General features: G+C 41.8%; 1 protein-coding gene across 3 annotated transcripts in view; it reads left to right on the top strand.

The window, feature by feature from the left end:
* ASMT (acetylserotonin O-methyltransferase) overlaps positions 1-25,109 on the top strand; it is a 165,761-nt gene that overhangs the window by 39,872 nt on the left and 100,780 nt on the right. Inside the window, exons 3-4 of one of the 3 annotated variants that reach the window (XM_040338183.1) lie at positions 6,206-6,335; positions 8,017-8,085. The exons of 1 other annotated variant lie outside the window; for it this stretch is intronic. In XM_040338183.1, the coding sequence (XP_040194117.1) occupies positions 6,206-6,335; positions 8,017-8,085 (199 nt within the window). The remainder of the gene's footprint in view (positions 1-6,205; positions 6,336-8,016; positions 8,086-25,109) is intronic. One more of the 3 variants, XM_040338186.1, reaches the window with a different exon arrangement.

The following is a 25,109-nucleotide window of genomic DNA, read 5'->3' as shown; positions in this document are numbered from 1 at the left end:
CTGCGTTTGGCATGGCACAGTGGCGACAATTGATGGCACAGTGGCTGCGTTTGGTGGCATGGTACAGTGGCTGCGTTTGATGGCATGGCATAGTGGCTGTGTTTGATGGCACAGTGACTGCATTTGATGGCACAGTGGCGACAATTGATGGCCCAGTGGCTGCGTTTGATGGCATGGCACAGTGGTGACAATTGATGGGCACAGTGGCGACAATTGATGGCACAATGGCTGCGTTTGATGGCATGGCACAGTGGTGACAATTGATGGGCACAGTGGCGACAATTGATGGCACAGTGGCTGCGTTTGATGGCATGGCACAGTGGCGACAATTGATGGCACAGTGGCGACAATTGATGGCACAGTGCTGACAATTGATGGCATGGCACAGTGGCGACAATTGATGGCACAGTGGCGACAATTGATGGCACAGTGGCGACAATTGATGGGCACACTGGCGATAATTGATGGGCACAGTGGCTGCATTTGATGGCACAGTGGCCAAAATTGATGGGCACATTGGCTGCGTTTGATGGGCACAGTGGCTGCGTTTGATGGGCACAGTGGCTGCAATTGATGGGCACAGTGGCGGCAATTGATGGGCACAGTAGCTGCGTTTGATGGGCACAGTGAGGATTATTTTTTTTTTCTTTGTTTGCGCCCCCCCCCCAAAAATTTTGAGCACCAGCCGCCACTGCCCGATGCGTTTAGAGCCAGTTCACACCACAATTTTTCGATGCAGATATGTTTCTGCATGCTCTGTTCTTGATGTGTTTTTATTGCATTCCATTACATGTTTCCCTTCTTTTTTTTTATTGCAGAAAGTTTCATGGGTTTTGGTTGTTAGGTGCCAGCACTGCGGGTGTCCTAACAACAATGAGTCATCCCTGCTGTCAGCCAGGATTCCCTGCATTCCAGTGTGTTTTTAGAGCATTATACCACATTCTAATGCAGTTCCATGCAGAATAAATGCAGCATGTTCTACTTTTGTTGACTGCACTGGAACATACTGCACTGTTTAAACTATGCCACTGGAATGATTCAGTGTATGTTCTCCCGCTGTAGGGCTGCAAAAGCATGACAATAGACATTTCCTGAGTAATTTACTGAGACTGCAATACAGCACAAGAAGCACAATGCATGCTGGGGAAAGGCAAAGTGTCTTGTCCATGTGAAAGGGGCCTTAACCCTGATTGGTTATAACTTAATAAAGTAATCACTATGGCCCGGATTCACGTAGGAGAGCGCATCTTTGTGCGGGCGTAACGTATCCTATTTACGTTACGCCTCCGCAACTTTGACAGGCAAGTGCAGTATTCTTAAAGCAAAGTTGCGGTGTCGTAGTGTAAATAGGCCGGCGTAAGCCCGCCTAATTCAAATGTGGAAGATGTGGGCGTGTATTATGTAAATGTATTGTGACCCCACGTAAATGACTCTTTCTCCGAACGGCGCATGCACCGTCCGTGAAAGTATCCCAGTGCGCATGCTCCAAATTAACCCGCAAAAAGCCAATGCTTTCGACGTGAACGTAAATGACGCCCAGCCCTATTTGCGAACGACTTACGCAAACAATGTAAAACTTGAAATATTTGACGCTGTTCCGACGTCCATACCTAAGATTGGTACGCCTCATCTAGGCCTCATAGAGCAGGGGTAACTTTACGCCGGAAAAAGCCTAACGTAAACGGCGTATCTGTACTGCGTCGGCCGGACGTACGTTCGTGAATAGGCGTATCTAGCTGATTTACATATTTCTAGGCGTAAATCAGCGTACACGCCCCTAGCGGCCAGCGTAAATATGCAGTTAAGATACGACGGTGTAGGAGACTTACGCTGGTCGTATCTTAGAGAAATTTTGGCATATCTGATTCTTTGAATCAGGCGCTAAGATACGACCCCTCAGACTCAGAGATAAGAGGCCTGAGACTTTATGTTACACAACAGAAAAAATGTGTATAAAATGCTTTTTTTTAAATGTTCTTCTCTTCTTCTCTGTCTTTATTCTTGCACTGCCCCTTTATTTTTATTTAACACTCTCTAATTGGCCCAGAGGCTACTGGCACCTACTCTGAGAAGCACTGGGCAATATGTGCTCCTGTCTTTCCTTCTGTAATTTTCCATTTGTCTCAGTTTGGGGGTGCTCTGATTCTCTCTTTCCTACAGTCCAGTGGCGGCTGGTGCTCCAAATTTTTTTGGGGGGGCACAAACATACTGAAAAAAAAAACATAAATTGCAGCTACTGTGCCATCAAACGCAGCCACTGTGCCCATCAATTACCGCTACTGTGCCCCATCAGATGCTGCCAGTGTGCCCATCATTTTACACTACTGTGCCCAATCAGATGCTGCCAGTGTGCCCATCAATTACCACTACTGTGCCCCATCAGTTGCTGCCCGGCACTTATCTGTCTCGCAGCGGGTCAGCGCCGGTCCGAACGCCCAGCATGGAGCCCACTCTTCACATTTTTGGGCGCCTATTAGAGCCTATGGCTCTAATCAGGTGCTTCCAAAAAACACCCCCGCTAGTGTTATTCAGGTGCCCTGTGCTCAAAAAGGGGCTGGACACCTGAATAGGCGACCATAGATAGATCAATGCAATACATGAACCTATCTATGGTGATAGAGCGGTGCAGGAGAGAAAATCTATTTTTCTTGGGTCCTCCGCCACCACTTCTGGCTCCTCCTCTCCACTGAGTGCCCCCATAGCTGCTTTCTTCCGCAATTTTTTTTTTAAACAAGCACTGTAGCTGCTGACTTTTAATAAGGACACTTACCTGAGTGAGTGAATGACTGAGTGAATAACTTGTATAGCGCTGGAAATGCGAACTAAATCGCCTCAAGGCGCTTATCCATCCAGTGTCATCCTGATCCTTCAGAAGAGGTGAAGGCCCGATGGTTTTCTTCCATGCGGATGTTTGTGGGTAGAGCGTTCCATAGCCGTGGTCCTTGGACTTCAAATCTTCGTTCTCCCTTCGATTTGTAGCGGGACTTGGGGATTTGGAGGAGGTTTTGGTTGTTTGATCGGAGAATGCGATTGGGGGTGTAGTGATTTATTTTCTCGCACAAGTATTGAGGAGCGTTTCCTTGTGTGCACTTGTGGGTGAGACAGAGGGTCTTGAATGTGACCCTATCCTTTACGGATAGGGGTGATGGATTCCCAGGTTTTTTTTCCCCGTTACCAGTCTGGCTGCCGTGTTCTGGACGACTTGTAGGCGTGAAATCTGGTATTTAGGTAGTCCTATGTAGAGGGAGTTTGTGTAGCCGAGTCGGGAATTGATGATAGTTCCAACTACTACTGCTCTTCTGGGATGAAGGGGATGAGTCTACACAGCAGCCGGAGGAGATGATGTGATCCGCTGACTACCGATCCTATTTGTGCATCCATCGACATCTCAGAGTCAAAGGTGACTCAGAGACTTTTGACTTTGATGCTTGGGGTGATGACCTGTCCGAGGATAGTGGGTGGTGTCCATGAAGTCTCAGCTTTTGTCTTTCAATTTGAGTGGAGGAGAAGAAGTTATGTTTTAGATCCATTGAGTTTGAGGGAGCTCTCAGTCATCCAATCATCGATCAATGTGAGGCATTTTTCTAGACCATGATATTGGTCTTTTTTTCCGGTAATGCGAAAGTAGAGTTGAGTGTCGTCAGCGTATGAGTGGTAGCACAGGTCCTGTTTTCTGATGATTTTAAAGCGTTTTTTACTGTCTTAGCTTCATGCTCGTTTTGTCTAGGGGAATCGGCTAGTTGTTTTAAAATATGAGCTGTACTTACCGTTTTCGAGATGCATCTTCTCCGTCGCTTCCGGGTATGGGTCTTCGGGAGCGGGCGTTCCTTCTTGATTGACAGTCTTCCGAGAGGCTTCCGACGGTCGCATCCATCGCGTCACTAGTAGCCGAAAGAAGCCGAACGTCAGTGCAGCTCTATACTGCGCCTGCGCACCGACGTTCGGCTTCTTTCGGAAAATCGTGACGCGATGGATGCGACCGTCGGAAGCCTCTCGGAAGACTGTCAATCAAAATAGGAACGCCCAGTCCCGCAGCCCATACCCGGAATCGGCGGAGAAGATGCATCTCGTAAACGGTAAGTACAGCTCATATTTTAAAACAACTAGCCGATTCCCCTAGACAAAACGAGCATGAAGCTAAGGGTAAAAAGTGTCATGTGCGGGTGAACCCCCGCTTTAAGGAGTGGGTGGAGGTAGATGTTGAAGAGCACGGGTGACAGGGGTGATCTTTTAGGGACTCCGCAAGAAATTGCGCAAGATTCAGAGGTGAAGGCTCCTAGTTTCACTGTCTGGGAACGATTTTCTAGGAAGGATGCAAACCCAGGTAGATCTGCGTCTGTGACTCCTGCTACTTCTTTAAGGCGAATGAGTAGAGTTTTGTGGTCTACAGTGTCGAATGCTGCACTGAGATCCAGCAGTACCAGAAGACATGATTCTCCGTCATCTGCTGCTTCGAGGGCGTCATCCCATATTTTGAGAAGTGCTGTTTCAGTGCCATGGCCTAGGCGGAAGCCTGATTGTAGTGGGTCCAAGATTTTGTGTGTTTCCAAATGGAGTTGTAGCTGTTGTACTACTGCTTTCTCAATAATCTTGGATATGGTGTTCAGGCTAGTTACCGGTCTGCGGTAGTTTGGGTCTTTGGGGTCGATGTTGGGTTTCTTTAGGAGGAGAGGAGAGTGAATGGCAAATGTATGCTTGTGCCACATCCAGTATATATGAGAAAAGAAAAAGGGGGTTCCCCTGGGTGGACTTTTAAGGCACTAATAGTATTCCAAAATATACAGGATATTGAGAGTAAAAAAAGTTTCATTCATAATTGTACATAGTTATAAAAAAAATGAAATATTGAATTAAAATATACAGTTCCAATGATTGTCACCATATAAGTAAATACATGAAGAACCTTCTTTACACCCGACTCATTTCGGAATAACCTTCTTCAGGGGTGTGTAGAGAAGGACAATTAGTTCATGTATTATAAAGGATGATGAATATTTCATTGGATACGTTTTTTTAAAAGAATTGAAAATATAAACGGCACGCTGGGTTCAATCAACGAGGTTGCCCGTCAAAGAAGAGATGGGTATCAGGGTATACAATTAATGCAAGTTTGGGATGTTCGTCCCGTTAGGGAGAAATTATTCCAAAGATCGAGAAGCCGGTGGATCAGTCAGAAGTGCACTCTTTGCTGGGTTGTCAAGCTGTGAGGTTGATCCTGTCAATAATACAGTGTACTGCTTGACAGCGGACATTATTAGGTTTGTTGCGGGTCTCATATAATCAGGGACCTCCATCCCAGTCCCAGTATATCTCTTCTGGCTGTTCCACCGGCTTCTCGATCTTTGGAATAATTTCTCCCTAACGGGATGAACATCCCAAACTTGCATTAATTGTATACCCTGATACCCATCTCTTCATTGACTGGCAACTTCACTGATATAGCATGACAGAATGAGTTACAGGCATAAAGAGTATCACAATTTCAAAGTGGTACATTTGATTGTATTAATATTAATTGCAATAAACCTGTGTTTTGCCCATGCAGTGAAAAGGGTCACTTTTTTTGCAGCCAAACCAGCAGAACACATTTATCTTTCCTTCACTCTGTCCTTGGCTCTGTTCAGCATCCAAGAAGAAAGGCATAGTACTTCTGGCTATGGGGGAGCATATGACTTAAGCAGGCCATAGAGGATTAATTTTTCTTTGTTCAAACCATCCAGCTGGTTAAATGAAAAAAAAATGACTTGATTCCCTCATCCACACATTCAAGGTGGATGGGAGAATCCTCCTCGCTGTGCCTTTGTATTCTGACAGGGGGAAGACTTTCCCACTGTCATAGTATACTGATCAGCACCACCAGTGGTCAAGCAGCAAAAATTTGACAAGGCAATAGTACAGGAGTTGTTTGGTAGTTCAACTTCTGTACGAACACCCTGCACCATACATGGATCAAAATTCAGCCGGTCATTGATGCTTGCTGATTTTCTGTCACAAAGGAGTTGTGGAGAACAACATGAATCAGAAAAAAACAACCAGAAGTTCTAACCTTCCTATCTTCATGTACAATTATGTTATGTCTGGACTTTGATTTCAATGTGGCTGCAACTAAATCTATTTTATTTACAGATATTTAGCTTCATGTATGACATGCCTGATAAGTGGATCTTAGAGAATTAACACTGTGTTTTATTTATTTTATTTTTAGCATACTATTCTAACACAGATGTTTCTTCAGTATATCTGGTCAAATCAAGTCCAAAGTCCCTATATCACATGATGATGTTCTACTCTAACAGCATATATACATGCTGGCATTTCCTACCCCAAGCTGTAAGGTATATACTGTAGTCTTGAGAGTAAATGTGTAGAACTTTCAATGTGTTAAAGTATAGCTTGTTATTAAATAAGTACTGTATATGTGGCAGCTATAATTACTCATTATATACAATGTGGAGGCTGGGGGGGGGGGGGGGGCATGTATTACTTCTACATGAATCAAAAGGCCACACAATGCTGACAATACTCTTCATTAAAAGCTTTATTCAACCAGAACAAACACATCCCTGCCTGTTGACTGCCCCTCTCTGAGGCATTTAACATTTACAGGCTTAATCATAGATGTGGTCTATCTCTACGATTAAGGCTCCGTTCCCATACATGTGACTGGCTTTCTATGGAGCCAGTTCACATATATGCGGTGCAGCGGCAGTGCAAATTCCTTGCAAATTTAAAAATAGTCCTGTGCATTTTCTGAGCACTGCAGTGCGGTTCAGATGCAAATTGTACATTTCATCAGTTTTGAACACAAATTCAATCAGAAAAAAAACCAGCGTGCCCCCCTCCCTCTCAATCCATACCTTTCGGGGGCAAGACAAAATTTTTAATAAAAATGGTGTGGGGTCCCCCCCCTAATCCATACCAGACCCTTATCCAAGCATGCAGGATAAGTAAATATCCCCCCCTTCCTGAACCATACCATGCTACATGCCCTCAAAATGGGGGGTGCATTGGGGCTCCAATAGGGCTTCCAGATTCCAATAAGCCCCCCTGCCTGCAGACTCCCACAACCACCAGCCAGGGTTGTGGGGAAGAGCCCCTTATTCTCATCAACATGGGGGACAATATATGTATGTATTTTTTATGGAGTTTAAATATCATTCTTCTTAATTACTGTACAGCTTTTTTAAATATTTGTAAGTGAAAGCTAAAAATAAAATCCCACAGCTATTCACTATACATCCTGTGTAACTATATCTATATTCAGTCTATGCAAAAAGGGGCAAAATCAAATGTTAGTATGCTATTATCTCTCCCGGTCAATTGTTCTTTATTCATACAGAATAGAATGAATCAGAAAAATACAGCATGGCCACTAGATGGAGTTGATAATAATTTAAACTAAAATAACTTATTTACTACGATTGCCAGCTCCATCTAGTGGCCATAATGCTGTATTTTTCTTTATCACTCTATGGAAAACATTCAACCTGGAAAGAAAATAGCTCAAACATTTGTTTTTTTCATTTTCACAGAATGAATGCACATGATAACTACTGCATCTGACACATGCAAGAGTTTGCTAGAGCACCCTCACAGCATACACAGATCTGAAATGTACCATTGGCTATATTATTAGAGAATTGTTCTGTCTGTCCATCTGCACTTTGCTTGTGTAGTAGACACAATGCAGTCTGAACAATCCAGAGTGTGAATATTATTACAGTCTATGTAAACGAGAAAACATCCGTTTGAAGTTAAAATAAAACACAGAATTCTATATTTAAGTTTTATAACTTCCTTTAAATATAATGGGATAAACTTGAATATGCTGTTATCATTTTTTTTTCCAAAATAAAAGCACATAGCTGTTCATTGGTTTAGGTACACTAAAAATACCAAATATGTTTAAAACATTAGAGATTCTTGATAAATGAACATAAGTATAGGAAGTTTAAATATATATATATGCTAAACCAACTATTATATTATCAAATAATGTTGATTCTTCTATCTCAGAGAAGGAAAAAGCCAGTATGAAAGAGCTTTTGGAGTCTCTACAAAGGACTCGTTCGAAGCGATTTACAGGTAATGTGGTTATCAGAATTTGAATCGAATAACAATCTCCCAACTCCATGCAGAACATTATCCTTCAAATAAAGATATTGGCCCGGATTCAGAAAGACTTACACCGACATATCTACTGATACGCCGTGTAAGTGCACGGATGCGCCGTCGTATCTCTGCGCCTGATTCTGCCAGTAAGATACGCCTGTAATTTGGCTTCCTCGGACCGACGTAAGTTTCCTACGCCGTCGTATCTTGGGTGCATATTTACGCTGGCCGCAAGGGGCGCTTCCATTGATTTACGCGTCGAATATGTAAATGACCTAGATACGCCGATTCACGAACGTACTTGCGCCCGTCGCAGTAATCTACGCCGTTTACGTAAGGCGTACGTCCGACGTAAAGTTATTCCACATATAAGGAGGCGCATCACATGCAAAGGTATGGACGTCGGAACAGCCGTCGTATTTTACGTTGTTTACGTAAGTAGTACGTGAATGGGGCTGGGCGTAGGTTACGTTCACGTCGTAGGCATTGAGCCGTCGTATCTTAGGGAGTAAATTCAACGTGATTCTGAGCATGCGCGCGCATGCACCGTTTGTTCGGCCCATCATTTGCATGGGGTCAAGCTTCATTTAAATGGATCACGCCCACTTCCTTCCTACTTTGAATTAGGCGGGCTTACGCCGGACAATTTACGTTACGCCGGCGCAACGTTGGGAGCGAGTGCTTTGTGAATAGTGTTCTTGCCTCTCAATGTTACGTCGGCGTAGCGCATATGAGATGCGCTACGCCCGCACAAATATATGCCGCTCTACGTGAATCCGGGCCAAAGTGTCAAATTCAGACTGCATTCATTTACACAACTTTTCAAGGTTCTATAAATGTGTTTTTGTGATGTTTTCTTATGTAAATTTTTCAATTTGCATTTTAAAGTAAATGTCTATAATATACGTGTTTGGGGAATTTAGTAAGTAAGCAAAGCATTTGTTTTTTTAAATTATTTCTTTATTAGCCTTTTCAACATTGCAATTCATAAATACTTAAAACAAACATACATAAAACACAAAAAATACGACAAAAATGGTCTCAATATACCCCAAACATTAAAATATACATAACATGTTGGTAGAGCTCTTCCTACAAAAGACTACTCTTCTCATTTAAAATAAACCTCTGCAGATATTCCCCTGGTCTGAATCAGCCAATTTAAGGATTCAGCTAGATAGAAAGAGAAGGCGAGAAGAGATACAGGGAGACAAAAGCTGAGTAGGTCCAAGGAGAAGGGGGGGGGACGAGAGGAGGGAACAGAGAGAGAGAGAGAGAGAGAGAGAGACTTGTAAAGCGCAACACATGCGAACTGAATCGCCTCTGGGCGCTGTATCCATTTCATGGGTAAGGAACCCCTTGACCTCAGAAGAGATGGGTTTTAATCTTTCTCCTGAAGGCCAAGTGGTCCGACTCCAGTCGGATGGTGGTTGGTAGTGCATTCCACAGGCGAGGCCCCTGGACTGCAAATCTTCGTTCTCCTTTGGACTTGTATCTGGCCTTGGGTATCTGGAGGAGGTTTTGATTGGTGGATCGCAGAATGCGATTGGGGTTATGGGCTTTTATTTTTTCGCATAGATATTGGGGGGCGTTGCCTTGAATACACTTATGTATTAGACAGAGTGCCTTGAAAGTGATTCTGTCTTTTACTGGCAACCAATGAAGGGATCTCAGTGAAGGTGAGATTGATTCCCATGTTTTTTTCCCAGTCACTAGTCGAGCGGCCGTATTTTGAACGACTTGCAGACGAGTGATTTGGTATTTGGGGAGTCCTAGATAGAGGGCATTTGCGTAGTCGAGTCTGGAATTGATGATTGTTCCCACCATAGAGAGAGGGAAAAAAGGAAAAAAAAATAAACAAATACATTTAAAAAAATTGTATATCCCCCTCTACCTCCCTCAACCTCTAGTGTAGTTAAAAATCAATCCTCCCAAAAGTGCCCGTGCCTATTTACTTAGATCCTAGACGAAAGGAAGGAGAAGAAAAAAAAAAGAAGAGAAAAAAAAAAGGGGGGGGGGACCTCTCATTCCTTCCCCTATAAGCAGCACAACATTTAAGTTATCATCCTCTGATCCCTCCTGTATTGATTTGTATTGTGACTGTACTGATTTCCCTGATGTAAAGCGCTGCGCAAACTGTTGGTGCTATATAAATCCTGTATAATAATAATAATAATAATAATGTGCAGGTGCTCTCACCAGAGCAATCAATACCCAGTGTTAAAAATATAAATCCAAGAAAATTTAAGAGGGCTCCTTTTCCAAGCCTAATGCTTACATACAGATACCTATATAAAAAAACATTAAAAAATAAATAAAAAAAGAAGGGGAAGGAAACCGGGAACAAAAACTTTTTCCCCTTTTGTTTTCCTTCCTTTATGTACAAGTGCTATTTACTGAAACTTATAATATCTAGTGATTACCCAATTAACCTATATTCATTTAAGAAGGTTCCTACTCCAAGCCTATTGGTATAAAAATATTAAGCCTAAAAAAAAATAAAAAAAAAGAGGGGGTCCTCTCCCTCCTCCCCCTATAAATGACACAGGATTTAAAATTTTCCTGTGCAAACACTTTCACCAATGCAATCAATATCCAGTGTTAAGAATATAGACCAAAAAACAAGAAAGAAGAAAAGAAAAAAAAGAAGAAACCCTCCCCTATTTCCCCTCCCCTATTTCCCCTCCCCTATTTCCCCTCCCCTATGTGTTCATAGTACTTTAACCTCATATAGTGAACATATTTTAGGCCTAATTTCTAGCATCAAGTGTTATGTATTACTTGAACCCAGTGACCCCCCCCCCCCCCATCCTACAAACCTAACCTATAAAAAAAAAAAAAAAGAAAGAAGAAACCCTCCCCTATTTCCCATCCCATATGTGTTCATAGTACTTTAACCTCATATAGTGAACATATTTTAGGCCTAATTTCTAGCAGTAAGTGTTATGTATTACTTAAACCAAGTGACCCCCCCCTATCCTACAAACCTAACCTATAAAAAAAAAAAAAAGGGGGAGAGTGATGGGGGAGGGGGGGCACAGGGACGGGAGGGGTACCCAAACATTAGGTCCCTCCCCACCCTCTATCCCCGATCCCCCATCCCCTCCATAAATTCCTCTGATTCCCTAAACTCCCTCCATCCTCTCCAGATCTTATTAAATTTTGGCCTACACTCATTATGATTTGATAGCAACTCCTCCATCAATCTAATTCTGTCAATCTCTATTAGCCATTCTCCCATTGATGGAGCTTTTTTTTTCTTTCCTATTCATTGGAATTAACACTTTAGCTCCATTCAATAGATATGGGACAAAAGACATCCTATATTTTTTCCTTGTTAGCCCTGTTATATGAAACAGGCAGTACCAGGGGTCATGTTTCACTTCTATTCCATCTTCTTTATCAACCTTAATACCTCCCTCCAATATACCTGATTCAATGGACATTGCCACTATATATGTGCATGTGTCCCAACCATCTCACATCCTCTCAGGGGTGATGTCTCCTTATTTATTCTATGGGGTTTTATTGGTACATAATACCATTTAGTTAGGAGTTTATAGTTCATCTCTTTTACTTTTGCCTCTATTGATGTAGAGTGGACATATTCTAATGCCGCGTACACACGGTCGTTTTTCGGCATGAAAAAAAAAACGACATTTTTCAGCATGTCCAAAAAACGATGTTTTTCCAACTTCATCATTAAAAACGATGTTGCCCACACACCATCGTTTTTTAAAAATGATGAACAAAGCGCAGTGACGTACAACACGTACAACGGCACTATGAAGGGGAAGTTCTATTCGCCTTTGGGCTATTTTTAGCTGATTCCTTGTTAGTAAAAGACGATTCGCGCTTTTTTGTCTGTTACAGCTTGATGAATGTGCTTACTCCATTATGAATGGTAGTTTTACCTGAACGAGCGCTCCCGTCTCATAACTTGCTTCTGGGCATGCGCAGGTTTAAAACGTCGTTTTAGCCCACACACGATCATTTTTTTACAACCTGAAAAACGACATTTTAAAAAACGACATTAAAAAATGCAGCATGTTCGAATTTTTTTTGGTCGTTTTTCAGAAGCCGAAAAACGATGTGAAGCCCACACACGATTATTTTAAATTACGTTTTTAAAAACGTTGTTTTTTTTCATGCCTAAAAACAACCGTGTGTACGCGGCATAAGACTTGTCTCTTCTTTTTGATTTAATTCTAACTCCCAACTTTCTAGTATTTTCAATGTCTCCGATCCTCTTAAAGGTATTAAAACCCTATATATGTTCGATATCCCCTGTTTTCACATTCCACCTTGTTCTACCAGTTTTTCCCATGGATTTAACTCCCTCATAGATCGCAGGGGTTTCGGTAGGGAATTTACAAAATGTTGGACTTGTCTTTACCTCCATATATCCCCTAAAGTGGATCCATATTTCTCCCGTATTTCTGGGATTGAGTATAAGATGTTACCTTTCAGTATATCTTTCAATTTTAATGTGTCCGAGGTTGCCCACCGCAGATACAGACCACCCCCCTTTCCTGGCGGGAAGAAGTCCGTACCCGTGAGAGGCATCAACGGACTATTATTTTGCCACTTCTTTATTTTACATACTCTATCCCATATTCTAAGGGTCTATTTTGTTATTGATGGAATCTTTTTAGAGAGGCCTCTGTATTGTTTTGGAATCCATACTATCTTTCCCAGTTCCCCTTTACTCAGGTTCTCTTCTACTCCCACCCATTTCTTTCTCCTCTGTCCATCCACCTCCATCCAGTCCATTATCCTCTTTAATACGGCTGCCTCATAGTATCTTTTAAAATCTGGTAGGTTTAATCCTCCCTCATGTCACTTCCCAAGTTATACGAGACTTCTTTTCTTTCCATATAAACCTCCTTATTATCATCCCCAGTAGTTCAAAATATTTGTCTGGGATTTTTATCGGGAGTGTTTGGAAGACACTTTAGGCAGTATCATCATCTTAATAATGTTGACTCTACCCAGCCATGATAATCTTTCTATCGGGTATCCCTTCAGTTCTACTTTAATTTTATTTAATAAGGGAATGTAGTTATCTTCATATAGATCCCATTCTATATTAGACAGATATACCCCTAGATATTTCTGCGATCGCTAACATTTAGGTCACGTAGTAATCAAAGGGCAGTGAAATTTAACCTCCCTGGATATGTGAAAAAAAAGAGGTACCCCCTAAAATGGGATTTTACCAGGACCAACGCTACCAAAATGAAGTAAAAAACAAATAATTATTGATACGAATAAAAGGATCAATCATGCATGTGATGATCTTGTAAAAACAAAGCAACTACGAATCGATCCTTTACCCCTATTGTATGTGTTAAAATTAATATTTCTTTGTTGTTGTGTCTGTGTTTTTTATTGCTGCCAACGATATGCTTTGCCTTCACGGAATGCCGTTTTGTCCCCCCAGAATTTTCTCTCTTTAGTTGTTATAAGCTCTCTAACCATTTGGTCTATATGAGTTTTGATTGCCGATTCCTGTTCTCTAAAATTAGGTAGTTCCTTGAATGGTTCCAGTTTGGCATAAATAATGTCAATATCCTTTTCCAATGAGGTGATCCTTTTTTGATATTCTTCAGTTGATAGCTTTGTCATCACCTTCGTACATTGTTGGAAGTTATTCTCCCATCTTTTTTTGAAAATCATGTCAGTATTTTCAAGAGTGGGAAAATCTATAGTCTTAATCCAAAAGGATCTATATCCTCTTGGATATAATGCTCAAAGCTCTCTATTTGCCAAAACATGGAAACCTTCCTTTCTACTGATCTTCTAAGTTGAAAAAACATAGAAGCCATTTCTGACTCCTGTTCTTCCTTTTTGCCATGTTCTTTGTATTTCACCATAAGGGTGTCAAATTCTTTGCCCATAAACATGGTATAGTCTCAGACCCAGCAATAGCCAACTAAATCTAGTCACAACGAATACAAAATTTAAATATTCTCAAAATTAACGTACTTCTGAGATGGTGGAAATGGAGAAAGTGGGGGATGGGTATTTGCTACCCGCGAATAGGTATAGATGTTTCCACCATGTCAGAAAGTGGTAAGTGGTTGCCACATCCCTGGATATAACTGTATGAAGAAAAAGGTGATACCCCCTAAGATGGAATTTAACGGCAACAACACTAGCAAAATTGAGTAAAAACAAATATTTATTGGTACATCAATCACACTTGATGATCTTGTAAAAACAAAGCAAGAACAAATAATTTCAGGTATACAATACTGTATAATATTACTCTCCAATGTCCGAAAACACTCTTCGATACCCAACGCGTTTCATGTTTTAGCCTTTTGTCAGGGGTACTTAATATGAGAATGTAGGTTCAAATACTTGTCTAATGATTAAGAAAGAAAAAAAAGCACAATACCGTTATGACATAAGCATACAGTGGCAAGTATATTCCACTATTTGTTATCTGCGACCAGTCACTGTGGGGACCTCTGTGAGGCATCCAGGTTGAACTTGGGGGACGGTATCAGAGATCTCCATTGATGCCATCTCCAGCAGAACATTGCACTATTTGTCCTATCCTATTTTGGTAGGTGTCCCATGAGCATGGTTTTTGTCCATACCTGATATACTTGCCATCGTAGGCTTATGTCACAGTGTTATTGTGGTTTTTTTTCTTTCTTACTCATTGGACAAGTATTTGACATTCTCCTATTAAGTACCCCTGACGAAAGGCCTGAACCTGAAATGTGTCGGGTACCAAAGAGCATTTTTAGACATTGGAGAGTAATATTATACCTTATTGTTTGCCTGCAATGATTCTATCATTTGTTCTTGCTTTGTATCATGACATGTGTGACTGATCCTTTTTAATGTCCCAATAAATATTTGTTTTTACTAAATTTTGGTAATGTTGTTGCCATTAAAATCCCATTTGAGGGGGTATCTCATTTTTCTCCTGCTATCATGTAGCCTAGGGCATCTGTTGCCCAATCTTTGGCCAATTGGAGTTTATTGAGTGGCCCTTTGGGACCTCTGCAAACAGCATTGTATTTTTGTATTGGTGCTTATTTAACTTATAACTAAAGGCAAAACGTATTTTTAGTTTTGGATATGATTAGAACATCTGTCAGTTTTTATTGCTGTCTGTGCCCCTCTCTATTTGTCCCATTTACCATTTACCATTATCAGCGAAAGTGAAAGTAAAAGAAAATCCCAAATTTTGTGGGGATATCTTCTATTAGGGACACACATTCTGGCGACAGCCAGGGATTCCTTCACTTTAGAGGGATTGTCACTCACTTCCTGTTTTGACTATGGGACAGGAAGTGAAGGAAAATCTCCTCAATAGGACACAGATGGCAAAACAATTATTACAGGGGTTATAACCATCCCTAAGGCCCCATACACACGATAGAATCCATCCGCTGAAAAATCCCAGCGAATGGGTTTCAGCGGATAGATCCTATGGTGTGTACACTCCAGCGGATCTGTTTCCGCGGATATTTATCCCCTGGGATGGATTTCCAGCGGATAAATATTTGATGACATGCTATCGAATCTATCCGCTGGAATCCATCCCAACGGATGGATCCGCTGGTCTGTACAGACTCACCGGATCCATCCGTCCGAAGCGATCCCCCGCATGCGTCGTAATGATTCGACGCATGCGTGGAATTCCTTATATGACAGCGTCGCGCACGTCGCCGCGTCATAATCACGGCGACGGCGCGACACGTCATCGCCAGAGGATTTCGGCGCGGATTTCGATTCGATGGTGAGTACACTCCATCGCATGGAAATCCGCGCAAATCCTCGAGAGGGTATGGGGCCTTACTCTATCCAAAATGAAAGAAAAAATAAAGTTTTCCTTTAGTTCTACTTCAAGCCAGTGAAGAAAACATATTCATTAATTTGGCTTGTAGTGGTTAAATTGATTTATTTATTTAACACTACAGTACATTATTTTTTCTGTACTGTCCATCCCTTTACTCTTTTTATGTTTTTTTCCCACTATATTGTATCAAATGTGGCACAAATTTTTTTTAGGGAGGTGTACGGAATACAAATGATAAAGCACCAATTTGAATAGGGACTGTAAAAGCAGTAATCCCCAACAGTCCCATGCAATGTAGAAAAAACACATCCTGGACTGCCGCACTCCGTTGAATGGCGTCTTTATTGTATAAAAACAAAATAATCCAATATGCAGTCAAATGAAAGGTAGACAAAACAAGGATAACATGGCTAACGTGTTTTTACATAGTGAGATGTCTACTCATAGCTAAGTAAAAGTGTACAAGACCAAAAAATGTGTTTAAGAGGAGTGTGACAAGACTCTTCCACCAATCAAGCTTCAAACTAGGCGTGGGTAGATTAAACATGTAATTGGATCCTGAAATTTCCAAAAATGGGGTACACCTGTTTGAGAGACAATTCAAGCCAAACCAAAACCTACTTGAAAAGAAGAGGCCATCATAAGCCAAGAAAAAGCAAAAAAGCTGAAATTGCATAGTTAGTCAGGTTGAAAAAAGACACTAGTCCATCCAGTTCAACCACAAAAAAATAAACAAACAAAATAAAAAACACAGTGCAATCCCATACACCCAACTCCATACCCACAGTTGATCCAGAGGAAGGCAAAAAACCCCAGCAGAGCATGATCCAATTTGCTACAGCAGGGGAAAAAATTCCTTCCTGATCCCCCGAGAGGCAATCGGATTTTCCCTTGATCAATTTTACCTACAAATCTTAGTACTCAGTTATATTCTGTACATTTAGGAAAGTATCCAGACCTTTCTTAAAGCAACCTACTGAGCTGGCCAGAACCACGTCTGAAGGGAGTTTGTTCCACATTTTCACAGCTCTTACTGTGAAAAAACCTTTCCGTATTTGGAGATTAAATCTCTTTTCCTCTAGACGTAAAGAGTGCCCCCTTGTCCTCAGTGTTGACCGTAAAGTGAATAACTTAACACCAAGTTCACTATATGGACCCCTTATATATTTGTACATGTTGATCATATCCCCCCTTATTCTCCTCTTCTCAAGAGTGAATAAATTTAGTTCTTCTAATCTTTCCTCATAGCTGAGCTCCTCCATGCCTCTTATCAGTTTGGTTGCCCTTCTCTGCACTTTCTCCAGTTCTCCGATATCTTTTTTGAGAACTGGTGCCCAAAACTGAACTGCATATTCCAGATGAGGTCTTACTAATGATTTGTACAGGGGCAAAATTATAAGCAAAGATTTGTTTTCTTTGTGTAGCGATTGTCCCAAACATGGAACACACCCACAAATGGAGTGGAACAACAACAAATATATATAAAAGTGCAAAGTATGCAGAATAAAAGATATAATTGTGCATGATACATAGATAAATGTGAAAAAAATTATTGTGTCAAATGTTATTTAAGAACACACCGTCAACACGGTGTGTTCCTATATAACATTTGACACAAAAATAATTCACCACTACATGCCCCCAGTGTGGTCATGTGTTGATATTTGCCTGTAACCTTAATCTGCAGCGGGGAAGTGAGTCTTTTTAAGAAAACACTTTCAGTCTCTTCATATGCTTGCTTTCAGACATGCCGACACATGAATCTACACTGTACATTCATTTTGACATTTTACATGTTTCCAGCCTAATAGATTATTCATCATTTTTTAGAAACAACTAATCACAGAGTGTATGAGAGTTCCGCTCTTATTACATATCCTCTTGCCATAGATCTGTTGTCAGGGACCTGCCAATAGGCTCCCGTGTGCACGGATGCGCACGCATATCAATGCCCAGAACCAGCAGCAGCTATCTGTTCCTGTGCGCCGGCGCGCGCCAAATACACGCGCGCAAGCGCCAAATGCACGCGTCCGTGCGCGACAGGTGCACGTGCAGTGGGAACGTGCGCGTGCTCGTTAACGCGCGATTGGCGCCACTCTGCCTTTAAAAAGCCAGCAGCTGCAGTGACACTTTGCTGTCTGATCTGCAGCGTTGTACCTGTAAACCTGTGACCTGTTGTATCTGTTTTCCAAACCGACCTGGCTCTGTCTGACCATCCGAACCTCTCCAATCTGACGCCTGGCTTGCTCTGACTCTGCTCTGCTCTCCTGCCCACTGTTGCCAGACCCTGTGCCTGAATCTGACCACGCTTGCACTTACAAGATTAATCACCTGATTACCTGCTTGACCCGGCTTGTTTGACCCTGATATCAGCTATTGTTCTGCATCTAACCTGGCTTGCTTCACCAGCTCCTGCTATCACTATCCAGTACCTGTGCCGGCTCCAGAGACGCTGTCTCCTGCACCAGCCCTTCCTGAAAGACCACCAACCATGCCGGACTGCTGTCATCACCAGGCACTCCTACCTCGCTGTGCTCCCGAGCTTGCTGTCCCCACTCCAGCAGCTCCTGAGCCAGGGCTGTAAGAGAGGCCTCCTCTGGCTGCAAGGTACGTTCCAGTACATAACATCTGTTCTCCCCCCGCCTTTATAGATTGAAAACACATAGGTACTCTTTATTCAGTCACATTCCTTTGTGAAATGTGAAGAAACATGCAGAGGGGCCTTTAAGAATATAATTGAACATTGATATTTTTGGCAACAGGTTTACATTTTGGTACCATAACAACTTTGATCAAAATGATATTTTAATATAACATTGTGGTTTTATTACTGGATTATTTTGTTTTTATACAATAAAGACGGCATTCAACGTAGTGCGGCAGTCCAGGTTGTGTTTTTTCTTCATGGACCTGTGCAGAGACAGCACCTGTCGGTTTTAAGTAGGGCGGGAGCAACATAAGGGTTTAGGAGCTTGGAGAGCGCTAATTTCTCTTTCTACTAGTCCCATGCAATGTGTCTCCAGTCTATAATTGTCTTCTGAAGCATGTCCATCATTTACAACAACTTATATTGCATGTCTGCTGTCTCTGAATGTCCACATTCACTGAACGTTATGTGTGGCCTTTTGGCAATGTCAGATGCTGCATGAGGTCCCCTATATTAAGAAAGTTGACCACCTAGAGCAGGCATGTCCAAAGTCCGACCTGCGGGCCAATTGTGGCCCGCTTTCTGGTTTAATGTGGCCCCCCTGGTAATTTGGATATATATATATATATATATATATATATATATATATATATATATATATATATATACAGGGAGTGCAGAATTATTAGGCAAGTTGTATTTTTGAGGATTAATTTTATTATTGAACAACAACCATGTTCTCAATGAACCCAAAAAACTCATTAATATCAAAGCTTAATATTTTAGGAAGTAGTTTTTAGTTTGTTTTTAGTTTTAGCTATTTTAGGGGGATATCTGTGTGTGCAGGTGACTATTACTGCGCATAATTATTAGGCAACTTAACAAAAAAAATATATATACCCATTTCAATTATTTATTTTTACCACTGAAACCAATATAACATCTCAACATTCACAAATATACATTTCTGACATTCAAAAACAAAACAAAAACAAATCAGTGACCAATATAGCCACCTTTCTTTGCAAGGACACTCAAAAGCCTGTCATCCATGGGTTCTGTCAGTGTTTTGATCTGTTCACCATCAACATTGCGTGCAGCAGCAACCACAGCCTCCCAGACACTGTTCAGAGAGGTGTACTGTTTTCCCTCCTTGTAAATCTCACATTTGATGATAGACCACAGGTTCTCAATGGGGTTCAGATCAGGTGAACAAGGAGGCCATGTCATTAGTTTTTCTTCTTTTATACCCTTTCTTGCCAGCCACGCTGTGGAGTACTTGGACACGTGTGATGGAGCATTGTCCTGCATGAAAATCATGTTTTTCTTGAAGGATGCAGACTTCTTCCTGTACCACTGATTGAAGAAGGTGTCTTCCAGAAACTGGCAGAAGGACTGGGAGTTGAGCTTGACTCCATCCTCAACCCGAAAAGGCCCCACAAGCTCATCTTTGATGATACCAGCCCAAACCAGTACTCCACCTCCACCTTGCTGGCGTCTGAGTCGGACTGGAGCTCCCTGCCCTTTACCAATCCAGCCATGGGCCCATCCATCTGGCCCATCAAGACTCACTCTCATTTCATCAGTCCATAAAACCTTAGAAAAATCAGTCTTGAGATATTTCTTGGCCCAGTCTTGACTTTTTAGCTTGTGTGTCTTGTTCAGTGGTCGTCGTCTTTCAGCCTTTCTTACCTTGGCCATGTCTCTGAGTATTGCACACCTTGTGCTTTTGGGCACTCCAGTGATGTTGCAGCTCTGAAATATGGCCAAACTGGTGGCAAGTGGCATCTTGGCAGCTGCACGCTTGACTTTTCTCAGTTCATGGGCAGTTATTTTGCGCCTTGGTTTTTCCACACGCTTCTTGCGACCCTGTTGACTATTTTGAATGAAACGCTTGATTGTTCGATGATCACGCTTCAGAAGCTTTGCAGTTTTAAGAGTGCTGCATCCCTCTGCAAGATATCTCACTATTTTTGACTTTTCTGAGCCTGTCAAGACCTTCTTTTGACCCATTTTGCCAAACGAAAAGGAAGTTGACTAATAATTATGCACACCTGATATAGGGTGTTGATGTCATTAGACCACACCCCTTCTCATTACAGAGATGCACATCACCTAATATGCTTAATTGGTAGTAGGCTTTCGAGCCTATACAGCTTGGAGTAAGACAACATGCATTAAGAGGATGATGTGGTCAAAATACTCATTTGCCCAATAATTCTGCACTCCCTGTATATATATATATATATATATATATATATATATATATATATTGTGTGGCCCCCAGGGCCACAAAATATATATACTATATTTATCGGCGCTACCACGGAGGGGACAGGGAGGGGGTGGGATGAGTGCCGTCAGATTACATACAGGAGAATCTCCTGTTTACTCGGCGGCAGCTGTAATAGGAAGTCCCATCTCCTGGGCTGCCATTGGATGACTGTTCTGTCTGTCATAGGAGGCGGGACTTTGTATTAAAGAGGTCTCATGTATATAATTTGTTGGCGCTCTGCCGCCCCCCTCCCTGTCCCATCCGAGGCTGCAGATGGGTATTGATCAGGCTGCACTGATGGCAATGGTGAGGCTGCATTCATGGCAATGGTGAGGCTGCATTCATGGCAATGGTGAGACTGCAGATGGGCACTGATTAGGCTGCATTGATGGGCACTCACCCTTATTTTGCTTCACAATTCTTAATTTAAAGCGGGGGTTCACCCAAAAATAAACTTTTTGACATTAGCTACATCCCTCCAGCATACTGCTAACATCTGCAGTATGCTGTTTTTTTTTTTGTACTTATCGTTATACGAGCCTTTGTTATCCGGCTCCGAGCGGGGGATTACTTCCGGGTATAGGCGTTCCCAAGCAAAGAGGAGTTGATTGACGGGCTGCTAAAGCACGTCACGCCTTACGAAAATACCCGAAGTCACACTCGGGTGTTTACGGCGCCTGCGCAGTCAGCTCTACGCGGCAGGCGCAGTAAACGCCCGAGTGTGACTTTGTGTATTTTCGGAAGGCGTGCCGTGCCTTAGCAGCCGTCAATCAACTCCTCTTCGCTTAGAAACGCCCATTCCCCGCAGGATTCCCCGCTCGGAGCCGGATAACAAGGGCTCATATAACGATAAGTACAACAAAAAAAAACAGCATATTGCAGCTGTTAGCAGTATGCTGGAGCTAATGTCAAAAAGTGGATTTTTGGGTGAACCTCCGCTTTAAAATTAAAAAGATTTGCTGAAACTTGAATACGGTATATTTAAATAACATGCCCAAGCTCATCTCTTCATCATACACAGCCACATAGGCAAGATAATTCTTGTTGGGCAGTGTATTAGTGCTCGGACGAACACACTTAGACCACATTTTAATGGTTCCAAGAATTTCAGGCAAAATGGTCGGCCCTCACACATGTTCACTTCATCAAATCTGGCCCTCTTTGAAAAAAGTTTGGACAACTGACCTAGATGGTCAGCATGTGGCAGCTGTCATTGGAAGAGTTTGCTTGCTTTGTCTATATAATGTGAACACATCTTACCAACCACTGCAAGATGTCTTATGCCGCGTACACACCATCGTTTTCTGCGATGGAAAAAAGCGACGCTTTATGTGCTTTAAAAAAACGTCATTTTTCAAACTTCAATTTGAACAACGACGTAGCATACACACCATCGCTTTTTCACAACGCTCTAGCACAGCGCAGTTCCGTCAATCACGCACTACGTCACTATAAAGGGTCGTTTCCATGCGGAAGACGGCCCTCTTTTGCTGATATCGTGTTGCTGCGTGTTAGTAAAAGTTTGGTGAGATACGATTCGTGATTTTCAGTGACTGTGCTTTAAATTTCGTTTTCTGTCGTACAGTTTGTCTATTTGTTGTCGGATCTGTGATACAGTGCTTGTACTAAGGACGTATTTGTTTAGGCATTACGTTTGGTGTGCACGGTGCTGTTTAGCAGGTCGTTCTTCAAAGGCCATTCTTTACTTCAGGGCGTAATTTTTAGTCTGATCTGATTTGACGACCGTTTTCTAGCCATGTTGCGGGTACGAACTCGTCGCCGAGATCGTGCTGTGCTTGTTGTTAGGATGTGTGCTGCATCCCAGCGACGGTCCATGAACAGGGTGAGGAGGAGGTTGTGGACCAAGAACTGGTTGCTACGCAGGGACCAGTTCTCTCATATGCCTCTGCTGCGGGAGATCCGAGAAAATAACCCTGATGATTTCAGGAATTTTCTTAGGATGTCTGACCCCGTATTTCAGCAGCTTTTGGCTTTGGTGTCGCCATATATCACCAGGCAGGACACCGTTATGCGGGAAGCCATCACTGCTGAGCAGAGGCTAGTTGCTACGTTGCGCTACCTTGCAACAGGGAGAAGTCTGCAGGACTTGAAGTTCTCGACGGGCATCTCCCCCCAGGCTCTGGGCCTCATAATCCCTGAGACCTGTTCGGCCATCATTCAGGTTCTTCAGGAGGACTATGTTAAGGTAAGTGGTGTTCTTTCAATGGTCAAACTAATTCCCAAAAAAAAAAGTAATAATTTTCTAATATGCTCAGAATGCTCACTTTGTCTCTATGTATGCTGTTCTACACAATTAGTAAAGCCCTACATGTTTATTTAATTTAGCCAACCTGTCCATCATTCTATGTTGTGGGCAAACCCACCTAGCATAGTCCCTATCTTCCCGTTTATTTGTGGCCTCCATTGTAGTGCTGCATTTTGTGTGTCCCTATCTTCCCGTTTATTTGTGGCCTCCATTGTAGTGCTGCATTTTGTGTGTCCCTATATCCCCGTTTATTTGTGGCCTCCATTGTAGTGCTGCATTTTGTGTGTCCCTATATCCCCGTTTATTTGTGGCCTCCATTGTAGTGCTGCATTTTGTGTGTCCCTATATCCCCGTTTATTTGTGGCCTCCATTGTCCAAACCCCCCCCCCTAGATTTTTGAAATACATACTAATAATTATTTTTCTTATTTAGATATTTTTTGGGGGGTTGTTTCTCATCTCATCTTGAGCCCCACTCCCCCTAAATATATTTTTTAAACATCAGAGGGGGGTGATTAATATGCTTAATTGTTCACATTTTTTTTTTTAATACTAACCTTTTTTGTTGAATTGTTGGTGGGATCCCTTGTAATTTTAGCTATATTCTGTTTAAAATCTTTGTTCTAATGTTTTTTATTTTTTCTTTCTATCCAGTTCCCCACCACGCCACAGGAATGGCAGACTGTGGCAGCGGACTTCTCCCAGCGTTGGAACTTTCCGAACTGTGGAGGAGCCATTGATGGCAAGCACATCCGCATTGTGCCCCCACCCCATAGTGGATCCCATTTCTTCAATTATAAGGGATTCCACAGTGTTGTTTTGATGGCGGTGGTCTCAGCAAATTACGAGTTTTTGTACGTGGATGTTGGGAAAAATGGCCGGATGTCGGACGGCGGTGTCTTTGCGGAGACGGAGTTCGCACAACGGCTTCGGTTGGAGGACCTAGGATTGCCACCTGCGGAGGAGAACGAAGAGGGTCTGCCCTTCGTGTTTGTAGCAGATGAGGCTTTTGGTTTGGGTCCCCACCTCATGAGGCCATTTCCCGTACGCACCCTCACCCATGAGAGGAGGGTTTTTAATTATCGGCTGGCCAGGGCAAGACGTGTGGTAGAGAATGCCTTTGGAATCATGGCCAGCCGATTCAGATTGTTTTTAACAGCAATAAACATGGCGGAATACAAGTGGAATTATATTATACTATCTTGTTGCATTTTGCACAATTTTTTGAAAAGAAATTCTCAAACGTACCTGACGGTATTGCCTGATGAGGCTGATCTTGTGGCTCCGGAGCCGGGACATCAGGCTAGCCATAGAGGCTTGGCCCCCCAAACCGCACGTGCAGTGCGTCAATCCTATGTGGACTATTTTATGGGGAGGGGGGCCATTGCAATGCCTGATCTTGTTTAAAAAAATAAATTTACTTTTTGTTTGATGAAACAGTGTTTATTTGTTTGATTTTAGTTATTTGTAAGTTTTGGGGGGTAATGTTTCTTTTTCGTAGGTTCTCATCCAGCCATGTGTTTGGGATGTAATAAATTCCCATGAGTGTTAAATCTTAATAACTCTACAAATATGCCTGATTAATTTAATGAGTCTGCATTGATACCAATAACTACACACAAATTGTTTGGAGTCCAAAATGTTATTTATTTGTTACTTTTTTAGTTTTGATTAGTACAACAAATCATTTTATTTTTTTTTTTGGTCTTTTTTGATTATTTCAAAATATAAAATAATTTTTTTTTTTTTTGGTCTTTTTTGATGATTTAAAAATATAATATATTTTCTTTATTTTTTTGGTCTTTTTTGATTATTACAAAATATAATTTTTTTTTTTTTTTTTTTGGTCTTTTTTGATTATTTCAAAATATAATATATTTTCTTTATTTTTTTGGTCTTTTTTGATTATTACAAAATATAATTTTTTTTTTTTTTTTTTTTGGTCTTTTTTGATTATTTCAAAATATAATATATTTTCTTTATTTTTT

Source organism: Rana temporaria, chromosome 2 (assembly GCF_905171775.1).
Source record: "Rana temporaria chromosome 2, aRanTem1.1, whole genome shotgun sequence".
Taxonomy (NCBI): Eukaryota; Metazoa; Chordata; class Amphibia; order Anura; family Ranidae; genus Rana; species Rana temporaria.
This window is presented reverse-complemented; position numbering and strand designations above follow the sequence as displayed.